The sequence below is a fragment of the Aotus nancymaae genome, unplaced genomic scaffold (genome assembly GCF_030222135.1).
Source record: "Aotus nancymaae isolate 86718 unplaced genomic scaffold, 86718_ANA_hifiasm-v0.15.2.pri h1tg000008l, whole genome shotgun sequence".
In the NCBI taxonomy this organism is placed as follows: domain Eukaryota; kingdom Metazoa; phylum Chordata; class Mammalia; order Primates; family Aotidae; genus Aotus; species Aotus nancymaae.
In genome coordinates, this window is record NW_026988419.1 from 59,721,718 (window position 1) to 59,735,040 (window position 13,323).

The 13,323-nt window shown below is 43.8% G+C and overlaps 1 protein-coding gene across 2 annotated transcripts in view; it reads left to right on the forward strand.

Moving 5' to 3' along the window:
• GAD1 (glutamate decarboxylase 1) overlaps positions 1 to 13,323 on the forward strand; it is a 75,656-nt gene that overhangs the window by 43,148 nt on the left and 19,185 nt on the right. For both annotated transcript variants that reach the window (XM_021668989.2, XM_064373367.1), the window contains 3 exons: positions 1,054 to 1,212; positions 2,858 to 3,100; positions 8,105 to 8,195. In XM_021668989.2, the coding sequence (XP_021524664.2) occupies positions 1,054 to 1,212; positions 2,858 to 3,100; positions 8,105 to 8,195 (493 nt within the window). The remainder of the gene's footprint in view (positions 1 to 1,053; positions 1,213 to 2,857; positions 3,101 to 8,104; positions 8,196 to 13,323) is intronic.

Genomic DNA, 13,323 nt, shown 5'->3' on the forward strand with positions numbered 1-13,323 from the left:
TGCTCTAATCCTCAGTGTTGGACCTCACTTCTTCTGCTGTCCTTGCCCCTCCTCCTTCTGCTGTCCTCCCTCTGCAGTCTTCACTCTTCTCCCTCTGCAGTCCTCATCTTCCTCCTCTGCTGTCCTCATCCTCTTCCCTCTGCTTTCCTCACCCCTCCTCCCTCTGCTGTTCTCCCTTCCTCCCTCTGCTGTCCTTGCCCTCCTCCCTCTGCTGTCCTCTCCCTCCTCCCTCTGCTGTCCTCACCCTTCTCCCTCTGCTGTCCTCACCCTCCTCCCTCTGCTGTCCTCACCCTTCTCCCTCTGCTGTCCTTGCCCTCCTTCCTCTGCTGTCCTCACCTCTCCTCCTCCCTCTGCTGTCCTCTCCCCTCCTCTCCCTCTGCTGTCCTCACCCTCCTCCCTCTGCTGTCCTCACCCTCCTCCCTCTGCTGTCCTCACCCTCCTCCCTCTGCTGTCCTCACCTTCCTCCCTCTGCTGTCCTCACCCTCCTTCCTCTGCTGTCCTCACCTCTCCTCCTCCCTCTGCAGTCCTCGCCCTCCTCGGTCTGCTTTCCTCACTCTCCTCCCTCTACTGTCCTCTCCCCTCCTCTTCCTCTGCTATCCTCACCCTCCTCCCTCAGCTGTCCTCACCTCTCCTCCTCCCTCTGCTCTTCTCTCCCCTCCTCCTTCTTGTTATACAGCCCATAAACAGTGCTGACACCATCTTCTCAGATTGTGTCTTCTCCTTTAAAGCCCCATCCTGGGGCTGGTCACTGGAGTGGAAGCCGTCCAACTTACTTAATTGTGAGTTCACTGTCACATTCAGAGAGGAGAATGGGCTTCACTTACTGTTGTTCTCTCTTGCATGACTGGGTCTTTGCCACTGATGACACTTGGCACTGCCCCCCTCCCTGCCTGAAGGCGAGCAGTGCCAGAGCCACTACATTTAAAATGCAGACACTCCCTTCTCTTCTCAGAAGGAACAAGAACCCTGCTTGGGGAGTTAATTCACCCCGCAGCTGACCCTCAGGGGCTGGCAGTTCGGAGCACTCTCTCTGACCAGCTTCTTGTGCCATAGGCTTCTTGCAAAGGACCAACAGCCTGGAAGAGAAGAGTCGCCTTGTGAGTGCCTTCAAGGAGAGGCAGTCCTCCAAGAACCTGCTTTCCTGTGAAAACAGCGACCGGGATGGCCGCTTCCGGCGCACAGAGACGGACTTCTCCAACCTGTTTGCTCGAGGTAGTCCCTGCCCGACTCCTGCCCCAGTGCTAGCCAGTAGATTTCTTTTATTATTATTATCATAAGTTCTGGGGTACATGTGCAGAACGTGCAGTTTGTTACATAGCTACACATGTGCCATGGTGGTTTGCTGCACCCATCAACCCATCATCTACATTAGGTATTTCTCCTAATGCTCTCCCTCCCCTAGACCCCCACCCCTCGACAGGCCCCAGTGTGTGATGTTCCCCTCCCTGTGTCCGTGTATTCTCGTTGTTCAACTCCCACTTATGAGTGAGAACATGCGGTGTGTGGTTTTCTGTTCTTGTGTCAGTTTGCTGAGAATGATGGTTAGCCAGTAGATTTCTTATTTGAGTTTCTTGACTTTTTCCTGCAATTTTACCTCTTTTATCAATAAGTGTTATTACTTTCTCTGCACTTGCATGAAACTGCTTTTCTGACTTTGTGGGAGTATAATCGACTCCCTCCCTCCCTCCCTGATGCCTGGGTCTCCATCATTTTGGAAACTGAATGAGGGCAGTCAATAAAAGTCAACTCTAAAGACACTCGAGGGAAAAAATATGGATTCATAGACTCTCAGAGTCGAAGGAACCTTACATATAAGAACATCTAATGATTTCCTTAATAGCATTTATGCTGCAAGACTGGCCACACACACACACACACACACACACACACACACAATCACACAGCAGGAAGTTGCATGCTGGGGCTCCCAACCAAGGAGTGTCCTGGAACCTGCCTCCCTTTCGGAGGCCTTTCCCTAACCCCTGCCGCCACACAACTCTGGTCTCAGGAGGTGTTTTACCATCTCTCCCAAACAGCTCACAGGTAGATCCACTGCCATCCCATTCCATGAATTCCCCACAGGGCCACGGAAGCCAGACCAGAGTGTTAAACAAGATGACTCTAAAACCTGGGAGCTAACCCAGGAAGTCACAGAGTAGCGTGCACAGCTGCACAGCCTGCCTGTGAGCTACGGAATTGGGCCCCTACAGCTTTTTTCCTCGCCTAACCTCTAGCCTGATGACTGCAGAGCCTGTCACCCAAAATCCTCTCTGGATATCTCGAAGTCCAGGCCCAAAAGGATGAAGTCAAGAAAGAGGCTGGGGTTCCCTGTCCCACTTCTTGAGCCTCATATTCCAGCTCCAGTTTCCGCCAAGCGCCAAGAAACTGGATACCGCCAAGGGCCACCCTCTTCAGGGTGACCTCAGCCCCTTCCCACAGAGGCCTTACCCTCTGATGCCAACAGACCAAGCACATCAGAACACCCAACCAGATGGACAGGGACATGCCTGGTCCCAGGGGAGCACAACAGATGCCCCCTCCATCACACTCCTCACAGGTGTCCATTCAACCTGCAAATGACAACTGCAGTCACAGGTGGTTCATGGCTTCTCGGAGCACTTCACTCCATCTCTGAGCATCGTGTCAGAAAGACTATGAACCCCCAGAAAGCATGCACAAAACTTCTGCATGTGTGCATTTTTCTGGGGATGTAGTATACCAGATTCTCAGTGCACATACATGTTCCAGAGTAAAATCAGGTCCTATAAAGATAGCGTGGTTAATCTGGGGGGTCTCTGGGCTGAAGAAATCTAGATAGGAGTCAGGTGATAACCATTCATTGCTCTTCCCCATTCAGATCTGCTTCCAGCTAAGAATGGGGAGGAGCAAACCGTGCAGTTCCTCCTGGAAGTGGTGGACATACTCCTTAACTATGTCCGCAAGACATTTGATCGCTCGACCAAGGTGCTGGACTTCCATCACCCACACCAGTTGCTGGAAGGCATGGAGGGCTTCAACTTGGAGCTCTCTGACCACCCCGAGTCCCTGGAGCAGATCCTGGTTGACTGCAGAGACACCTTGAAGTATGGGGTTCGCACAGGTAAGGGAGCCGGGTAGACAGGTAGTGGCAACTTTGGCCTCTGTCTCACCTTTGTCAGTGGCGAGGATATCAAACCTGTGTTAGAGAAAAACACAGCCCTGTTGAGGGAAGGTGGCAAAGTGCCCAGTGAGCACAAGAACAAGCTTGGGCAGTAACAGTTGGTGGAGGGTTCTGACCCAGGCAAAAGTTTATCAGCATGTATCATGGTCAAAGTAGATTAAAAAGATACAGATACATGGTGCTAGGTCAAGTTCTGTATAAAGAAACAGTTTTCATTCTGGCCAAGCATGATGGCTCATGCCTGTAATCCCAGCACTTTGGGAGGCCAAGATGGGCAGAAAACTTGAGCTCAGGAGTTCAAGACCAGCCTGTGCAACATGGTAAAACCTTGTCTCTACCAACTATATATATGTATTTATGTTTATGTACAATAAAATTATCTGGGCATGGTGGCATACACTTGTAATTTCAGCTACTCAGGAGGCTGAGACCAAGAGGCAGAGGCTGCAGTGAACCAAGATCATGCCACTGTACTCCAGCCTGGGCAACAGATCGAGACCCTATCTCAAAAAAAAAAAAAAAAGACAAAGAATTTTTATTCTTGGATTAGGCTATTCACAACCTAAAGAGAGCAGGATGACCCATCCTCTGCTTCTTTTCTTGTCTCTATTTTCAGATCTATTTCATTCTGATAAATCCTGCCCTTGCCTGTCCCTGACACTGGGGAGAATTGGGCTATTTCCTCTGACCTTCTATATTAGTTTCCTAGGACTGCCATTATAAATGACTACAAATTGGATGGCTCGAATCAATAGAAATTTGTTCTCTCACAGTTCTGGAGGCTGGAATTTAAAATCAAGGTGCCGGCTATGCTCTCTCTGATGGCTGTTGGAGAGGATCCACCCTTTGCCTCTACCAGTTTCCAGGGGTTGTGGACGTTCCTTGGCATTTGTTGGCTTGTAGATGCATCACTCCAACCTCTGCCTTCACTTCACATGGCCTTCTCCCTGTGTGTGTCCAAATTTCCCTTTCTTCATAAGAATGCCAGTTGTTGGATTAAGCCCCACCCCAATCCAGTATGACCTCATCTTAACATGATTACATCCGCAAAGATGCAATTTCCAAATAAGGTCACATTCACAGGAAACAGGGATTAGGACTTGAACACACTTAAATTGAACCCAATTTAACCCATGACAGCTTTTATTGGCTAGGCCAAAAAGACACACACACACACACACACACACACACACACACACACACACCCCTTCTCATTCTGCTGCAACTTCTGGAGTTTAGGACACTCTGAGTCACCAAATTCTATTTCCAGTGGGAGTCCTTGAGGATGATGTCCTTTCGCCTCCTTTTCATGTTCCAGGAGTCCTCTCTAATCAGCAATCTTCATCAAAGCAGTTGCTTTCCAATTGCCTCACATTCAAGGACTTTGGGGCCTCTGTCTGAAATGCTTAGAAACAGCTCAGACTGTGGACTAAGCCCGGGAATGAAGCAGTGGTTTCTTCTCCCTATAACTCTCTCCACATTACAGTCTGGCTTTCCTGAGCCCTCAGGCAGAAAGATCTAGAAGAACAGACAGTCCCTAGCATCGTTGCCACCACAGGGGAAGCCCCAAGGCCACACTGGCATCCCGAATTCTTTTTTCTTCTTTGTCTCTCCTTCTCCTTCATTTTCCCTCTCACTCTTCCTCGTCATTTGAAGATAGATTTAAGACTGAGACTGGAAGGATGGTGGTGATAGAGCTGAGTAAGACTATTGGATGTCAAAAACAAAGTGTTATAATGAAATAATGATGCTGGCCAAAGACACTTTTTGAAATGAGGAATCCCAGAGAGCTGCTGAGGTCTGCCAACACCAGCGGGATAAGTGCAGCTTCATTAAACCACTGCTGGATACACAAGACTCAATTATATGTACAAAGTCCACATGGTTTGCTTTTTTAAAGAAAAGCACTCTATCAATTTACATTTAGTTACTTCTTATCTTGGTCAACTAACTAATCTATTCCTGATGGAAAACAAATAGTGTTATTTGGCTGCATTTTAAAAAGAGTCAGAATTCCTCATATATGTTTAGCTTGACTTGCTTTGGTCTGATTTTTTGAATTTTGTCAGTTGCTCTATGCCTACTTTCTCAGAGAAATGGGAATGACATCATTTATTATGGCAGCCCAGAATGGCATTGTCCCTCAAATAAAAATACATTATTCTGTCATAGTATCATCTAATATCATCTACAAAACTCAAGCATCTTGTGGTCAGAGAAAGCATGGACAGGCCCGGCCAGGTGGCTCACACCTGTAATCCCATCACATCAGCAGGCTGGCCGGTGGATCATGTGAGCTCAGGAGTTCAAGACTAGCCTGGGCAAAACCCCATCTCTACCAAAAATACAAAAATTAGCCAGATGTGGTGGCATGCACCTGTGATCCCAGCTACTCTGGAGGCTGAAGTGGGAGGATAACTTGAGCCTGGGAGGCGGAGGTTGCAGTGAGCCGAGATCGCGCCACTGCACCCCTCCAGCCTGGGTGACGGCAGGACCCTGTTTAAAAAAAAAAAAAAGAAAGCACTGACTTTTATTAGTCCAGTGTATGAACCCACTTAGGTACTTAGCCTGCAAACATTCATTTTTGTTCCTCAGAGTTGCTTCATGGGGCAGATATTTGCCTTTACAGAGTTCACAGTCTTCCAAGCAATGTGAAACCTGCTACATCTCAGGATGTGACCCTGATAAAAGCATGCTGTTGCTGCCACGTCAGAACAGCTCCTGGTTGCTGATGTGGAGTTTAAGCCTAGACACAAGATCAATAGGGTACACCCCACAGGTAGCTACACACAGTAGAGAATATTTTTTAAAGGATATTAATGCATTAACGTTCAGTCAAAATGACGAATTGGGTTTTAATAGTGAAAACACACTGATACGAGTATAGTCTGTGAAGAGGTGATGACGGCATTTAGAAATTTCTCTATAAATCAACAAAAGTCTTCTTTTGAAAAATCAACTATCATATAGAGATTCTCTATGAACTAACAGGCACTAGTCAGCCTTCAGCCACAGCAGCTACTTGAGAGATTTGTAGTATGCTGGACTCCCTTCTTTGCTCTTTTTTTGAAACTTTTTCTTATGGATAATTTTAAACTTATACAAAAGTAGAATCCTATAATGAACCCTACATACTTAATGCCCTGCTTTAACTATCATCAGCTGTTACCTGTACCTCCATCACCTATATCACATGAAAGCAAATCCCCAACACGTTAGTGTATTCACAAATATTCATTAAGAACTTTAAAAGAAAACCCACAATGTCATTGTCATACCTGAAAAAAAATCAAAATTTATAGCTCCTTGATACAATGAAATATTTAGTCAGTTTTTAAATTTCCAATTGTATCATGAATGTCATAAAGCTTTTCCTTTTGTTAAACTCATTTGAATCAGGATCCAAATAAGTCTCTTACATGCATTTCATTGCCATGTGTCCTAATCAAGAGATTCCCCCCTCCAACTCTTCTTTTTTTCTTGTAGTTTATTTGTAGAAAAACTTTACTTTAAAAAATAAGTCTTTCCCTCTCTGCCTACCTGAATTTAGGCTTTGAGCGGCCCAGCACTGTATCTATCATCTGTTACTGTCATCCCATATAGAGAACTGAAATTGAAATGTAAACTATTTTGTTACTTAATAGAAATTCTGGTAGATATAAGATCTGGGGACATAACGTTGTAACCATAAGCTAAAAATCAAATTTTGGAGGACTTTGTGTCCTTTATATTTTAGTGGACAAACAGATACTGTTTTGCTTTGTGTTAATCTCTCTGTCTTTGTCCATCTTTGGTCTCTGCCAAGCTGGGTGGTTTTGATACATTATCAAATAGTGTGATTGCATTTATTTACTATTCAGTCTTGTCTTAAAATGAAGTGTTTATTGTTAAAAGTTTTTAAATGGATCTTGCTTATATATTTTAATGGCTTTCAATAAAATGTGTTGTTTCAGGAGATCTCATAGATTCTGTTGGAAATGACCAAAGTAGAGTAATATGGCATCATTTAACTATTTAGGATACTCCACATGAGTACCTAGAATCTGGCCCCATACTTAAACTAAGTTTACTAGTTATGCTTCTTTTACTTTTCTCTAAAAATCAGTATGATTTTGTGAGGTCTCTTAAGATGCAGAGGTTGGTATCTTCTGATATAAGGAATCATAGTCCAGATGTTCTGAATCACATCTAGGGAAGCATAGAGATTCCCAGAGAGGAGAGTTAGACCAGGAACATTCCAACACTAGCTCTCTGACAGCTTTTTCCCCCCAGAGGCAAAGGCAATTTCCACTGGAAACACAGCAGTCAGCATATATTTCTAACACCAGTTCCCAGCCACATGTCCCTAGATAATCTATTGTGTTGACTCCTTCCTGACAGCTGAGCCAAGCCTGCTGATGTGGAGTTGAATTTTCCATTGAATGCTAAGTTGGCAAAAATTTGGCAACAATCCTGAATTTGCTGAGAGCAAAGTCTGTTAAAGCATGCTGTGGGTTACACAGGGATTTAGAGTTACGTAGTAAAAATAATTATTTCACCAACAATTCAATGAGTGAAATAGGCTGTGTCTGACCATTTCACAGAGGAGAGCTAGGTCATCTCAGCCATAAATTTAATTTAAAGGTCACCTGACTATATATATATTGGCAAAACACATCAAAACACAAAACACTGGAAAGCATGATTTGTTTCATGATATTAGATATTATTATTTAAAAGCACGATGCTTTAGAAACATAGAAGTTTGGGGGACATCATGAATGCTAATGGTTGGTATAGGGTGGGTCAACCTGCCCTTCCTTCTCCAGTATCTTTGAGCAGTCCTATTCGACATATCACTGGGATGGAAGCCCCATCAGTGTGACCCAGTGGGGCAGGCCGTTTCCCTTGAAGATAGGTTAAGAAATCTGCATTTGCCTTGATGCTTTTCTGTTACCTCTCTAGGTCATCCTCGATTTTTCAACCAGCTCTCCACTGGATTGGATATCATTGGTCTAGCCGGAGAATGGCTGACATCAACTGCCAATACCAATATGTAAGTCCCACACACCGTTTTCATGTAAGCAACCCTGATGCGTGACTATGGCTTGTTGCTTTAAAAGTCCAATTTCAATGGTGCTATTTTATTAAAGTGGCCGTGGTCATTTTTTCTCTGAAAATCTTTAGGTTTATCACAGTTCTGCTTTAATGGCAAATACTTGATAAACTATTTTTCAATTTAATAATGCAATTTACAAGTTCATAGAAAAGTAGATTATAAAACTGAATTTAGGTGAAAGGGTAGTACTGCTTAAAAGGAGAAATTTCATTTGATATCAAGATAGAAGATAAATTATCCATTTTTCTTAAACAAACTGCTCTCAGTCAGAAAACCTGAAGGGCATTTAAAATTATAAAGTGACCCACATGTATTCTAAAGCTGTTTAATGCTGTGAGTCAAACTACTTAACTACATTCAGAAAAGTTTCTATTAATTAAGGATTCCTGTTTTCTTGGCTAATTTAAAACAACAGTGACAAATTTTAAAAAGCAAATGTGACAAGTGAAGTCTCTGGTGCTAAAAAGCATAAAAGATTAAACTGATTGAAAAACTAAAATGGTTTTCATGCTCCCTGCTCGTAAGTCATGGTTAGCGTCACGGAGTGTCCATGTTGGGTCGCTGAGATTTGGAAGGGCCTAGAGTAATTCAGGTCAGAGATACAGTTGCTTGGAATTCAAACAAAAAGCTCCATTTAGCAATCTTTCCTGTATTGTGACTTTCGAGATAAAAATATACCATCTAGCGCAGGCATCACAGTAGACTTACTTATAACTTGGGAAAAGACACTAATGCTTAATTGTAGTATCTAACACTAAGGAACGGTTTAAATTAGGAAATATAGTTGTTTTTAACTCAACTATTTGGAATATAAGTGAGAAAAATAGAGTAAAAGATACATATCTATTAAAGTCCAAGTACCTATATTAATATAGGCACTGAATTCACTCAGCACCTTTAAGTGTGTGTTCTTTAGGGCTCTCAGCTGCTATATATATATATATATATATATATATATATATATATATATATCTCCAATCTCAAGGTAAATAAGGGACCTCCTCCCTTTGAACCACTTATGACCAGATATTCTTCAACCAGAAAAATCCCACAAATTCTCCTTTTTTGGTTTGTGTTCATAAAACCAAAGTCCCTTACTCTTCTCTTAGCTCGGCTGCAAAACACTAAAATGTGTCCCAGCCATCTGAGGTCAAGGCCAATCTAACTAAAGACACATAGTAATTGTAGCTGTACTGAATGGTAGATATTTATAAAATATGATCCGATTCTAACAGATCGATAGAGAAGGTTATTTAAAATGGCAAAATAGTTTCTGTCAGTTCTAGAGACAAGGCATTGCCTGAAGAAGTAATAACTATTAACTGGAAATTGTTCTAAGCCAGTTCCCCTGGAAGATCATGAAATGTGGCAGCACTGTCAGGAGCTGAGGCAGAATTTGCTCCCTTGTGACAACTCCGTCTCCAGTTGGAAACAGTGTTCAAAATAAGTTTGGGAAAGAATGGCAAAAGGATCTTTCTATGGCAGTGCAGGATTTATTTAGTGATAATGCCTGGTTTTTGGTCCTGTACTCTCATTGAGTTCAGGTGGCACCTGACATAGAGAATAAGAACTATATTCCTCAGTATAGTTTCTTTAAAAGAATGATCGAATAACCTGACTCAAGTGCAAAGTGCAAGGTCTCTGACTATTAGAATAGAAAGACCGTAGGTCAGGCGCAGTGGCTCACGTCTGTAATCCCAGCACTTTGAGAGGCCAAGGTGGGTGGATCACCTGAGTTCAGGTGTTCAAGGCCAGCCTGGCCAACATGGTGAAACCCATGTCTACTAAAAACACAAAAATTAGCCAGACGTGGTGGCAGGCGCCTGTAATCCCAGCTACTCAGGAGGCTGAGGCAGGAGAATCACTTGAGCCTGGGAGGTGGAGGCTGCAGTGAGCTGAGATTATGCCTCTGCACTCCAGCCTGGGAGACAGAGCGAGACACCATTTCAAAAAAAAAAAAAAAAATAGAAGTCTATGTTTGTGCCTTTACACCTGCTTTTGCACGTAGCTTTGAAGTATGTTCTTCTTCCAAGCAAGGACCCAACGAAGATCCAAAGAAAACTTTACAAATGTGTAGTTGTCCAAGGCACATACAGCTCTTTTCCTCCAACACAGGGCCACCAGGCATAACTGTGCAGGTCGAGCAGGGCCCAAGTGTAAACAACAGCCTGCCCTCAACACCTGATGGCGATACATAATCATAATGGCAAAATCTATCACAACCCTTTGCTATGAGGTTATGATTTCAAGCATCTAGCACTTTATTTTCTAGAAAATATCCAGGAGAAATTATCTATGGGGGTTATTCATCATTGTACACCACTGGGCAGGTTGTTAGAGAGAAGCCCACAGTAAGCAGTTCTCATTTGTCATGGAAAAGCAGCTGGGATGTAAAGGACCTGGAATTCTGATGAAACACACTAACTGGGAGATCTTAAAAAAAAATTATTGTATTTCTCTGAACCTCAGTTTCCTCATCAGGAAAATGGAGAATAAGATTATCCATCCTGCAGAGTGCTTCTGAAGACTAAAAATGGCTCCAGTCCTAAGTGCCTACTGTATACAAGCTACAGTGTGTGCACCTCGGAAAGGCAGCCACCACACAGGTCACTGTTGCTGTTTGAGACCCTCCTGAGTCTTTTATTTCTGGCTCTCATCATCTGGACAGCAGAGAGTTTTCCTAAGCTCCCCTCAGCTACGTTACCTTTTATGCCACATCTGTAAGGAGAGGAATATCAGGATAGAGTCAGCATGGAAGACTATTTCTTTCTCTCATTAAAGAAGTTCCCAGTTTGACAGTCACCAGGGATCCAGATTTTGTGTGCCTTTCTAATCCCTATTGTAGCACATGGCTCCCATCCTGAAAGTTGCATCATGGTGCAGGCTGGCAGCTAGAGCTCCAGCCATCACTCCTCTGTTCTAGAACTCAGAAAGGAGGGAGGGAGGGAGAAAGTGTGGAAGGGAGGAAGGGAGGAAGGAGGGAAGGAGGGAAAGAGGGAAGAAGGGAAGGAGGGAGGAAGGAAGGAAAGGGAAAGGAAGGAGGGAGGAAGAAAGGAAGGAAGGAGAAAGGAAGGAAGGAGGAAGGAAGGAAAGGGAAAAGAAGGAGGGAGGGAGGAAGGGAGGGAGGGAGGAAGGGGAAAGGAAGGAAAGAGGAAGGGAGGGAGGGAGGCAGGGAGGGAGGGAGAAAGGAAGGAAGGGCAGATAAAAGAGACATACTCCTTTCTGATTAAAAATAAAATTAAAACCCTTCTTGAGAGTCTCACACATTTCCATAACGCCTCTTTAGCTAGAACTTAGTCCATGATCACACCAAAAAAGAGTAGAAAATACAGTCTTTGGTCAGAGTGAACTGCAACCCTAAATAAAATTTAATAAAGCAAAGAAAAATTGATATGGCTAGCAACAAGCAGACTCTGCCACATAGGACCTACAGCTTGTTGACAATCAAGTTGCCTCCATTCTGAGTGAACCCCTCTGGGAAGGTGAGTTGAACCCCTGACAAAGGGCTGACTCACTTCCCTACTCAGAATATAGACATGCTCAAAATGCTCTTTTAGTGTCACTCCATGAGCACCACCATCCTACCGTTTTACATCCTTACTTCCAATCTCGCATTCTTATGCTTCAACCCAGAACTTCTGGCAGGTTTAGTTTCTGGTTCTAACTCTGAAATGTAATCTTAGACTTTGACTTTAGCATCTAACCAGCTTCTTCTGAATTCATATTTGACCTTTGATCTCTTGACTTCATTTGCTTTCATCAGTCATTTACTGAAAGTGTACCCAACCTGGAGTCCAGGTTGCAAGAGAAGAATCTCCTATAGTTCTATTCAAAATGATGTGCCTATCTTCAGTTTTTACCTGGAGAGAGGAACTGCAGATTTCCTAAGATTCCCAGAGAAGTCTGTGATCCCAATTAGGTGAAGAACTGCCGGGCATGGTAGCTCACGACTGTTACCTCAGAATTTTGGGAGGCCAAGGCAGGAGGATCACTTGAGGCCAAGAGTTCAAGACCAGCCTGGGCAACATAGTGAGACCTTGCATCTCTATATACAATGCAAAAAAAAATTGAAAAAAAAATTTAAACTGTTTTAGGTGAACTACAAGGCCTTCTTTAAGGCTGTGGGGCAGCTGTACAGATTGTAAACATGGCCCAGGAGGGGGCAGCAGGGTCAGAAGAAGTGTCAGGAATGAAGAACACCATGTTAGCCCATTTGCCAGGCCTGGCTGTGGATCAGCAGCCATGGACCGATATACCAGCTTTCAGGAAAGCATGTCAGGACTAAGCTCAGGAGTCAGGAAAAGAGTGGAAAACTGGTCCTTTAGACTCAGGCAGGGACTATCAGACAGGATACAGCTAAGGCCAAGAATTCATCCTAGTAGGATTCCTCCTCAAGGTTGAGAAAGGTATCTTCTAATATCTCAGTTTCTTAGTGCATAGGATGTCACCTGGCAGAGAATAGTCACTCAGTATTTGTTGAATAGAACCAAAAGAAAGTTTAAGAATCAGGTACCTGGCATAGATACGGAACCTGAAATAGATGAGATCAGTTAGTCTCATGATCAAACTCTCTAGACTCTTCCTCCTGAGAGTAATGGCCATGTTCCTGGTCCTTAGGAGGCTAATTCATGCAAACCTTGGGCCTAATTTGATTTGAATCATGAAGCATGGAGCTGGACCTATGCCTGATACTCAGTCCCTATCCCTCTCCCTTGTCTTTGTGGTTCCTGCCTGGACAACATTGACTTGACTCTAAGTCAACTTTCATCCAGTCTTTGATATGGTTCTGATATTATGGTATGTGATTTTGTTTGTCCCTTGCCTTACCCCAGAGAACTTTCTTATATGGCACTGGGAGATTGTAGCACATACACTACTCCCGGTATCTCCCCACCATGCAAACATTTTGGCCATTTCAATATTTCCAAAAATCAGCGGAACCGTTAATAACACATTTGTTCAAGAATGGTTAGAAGCCCATCGTGAGTTTGCCTCTTGGTACACTCAGCAGCACAGGCTAAACCAGGAATCCTTCTCTTCTTCTTCCTTTATCAGGCCATCAGAC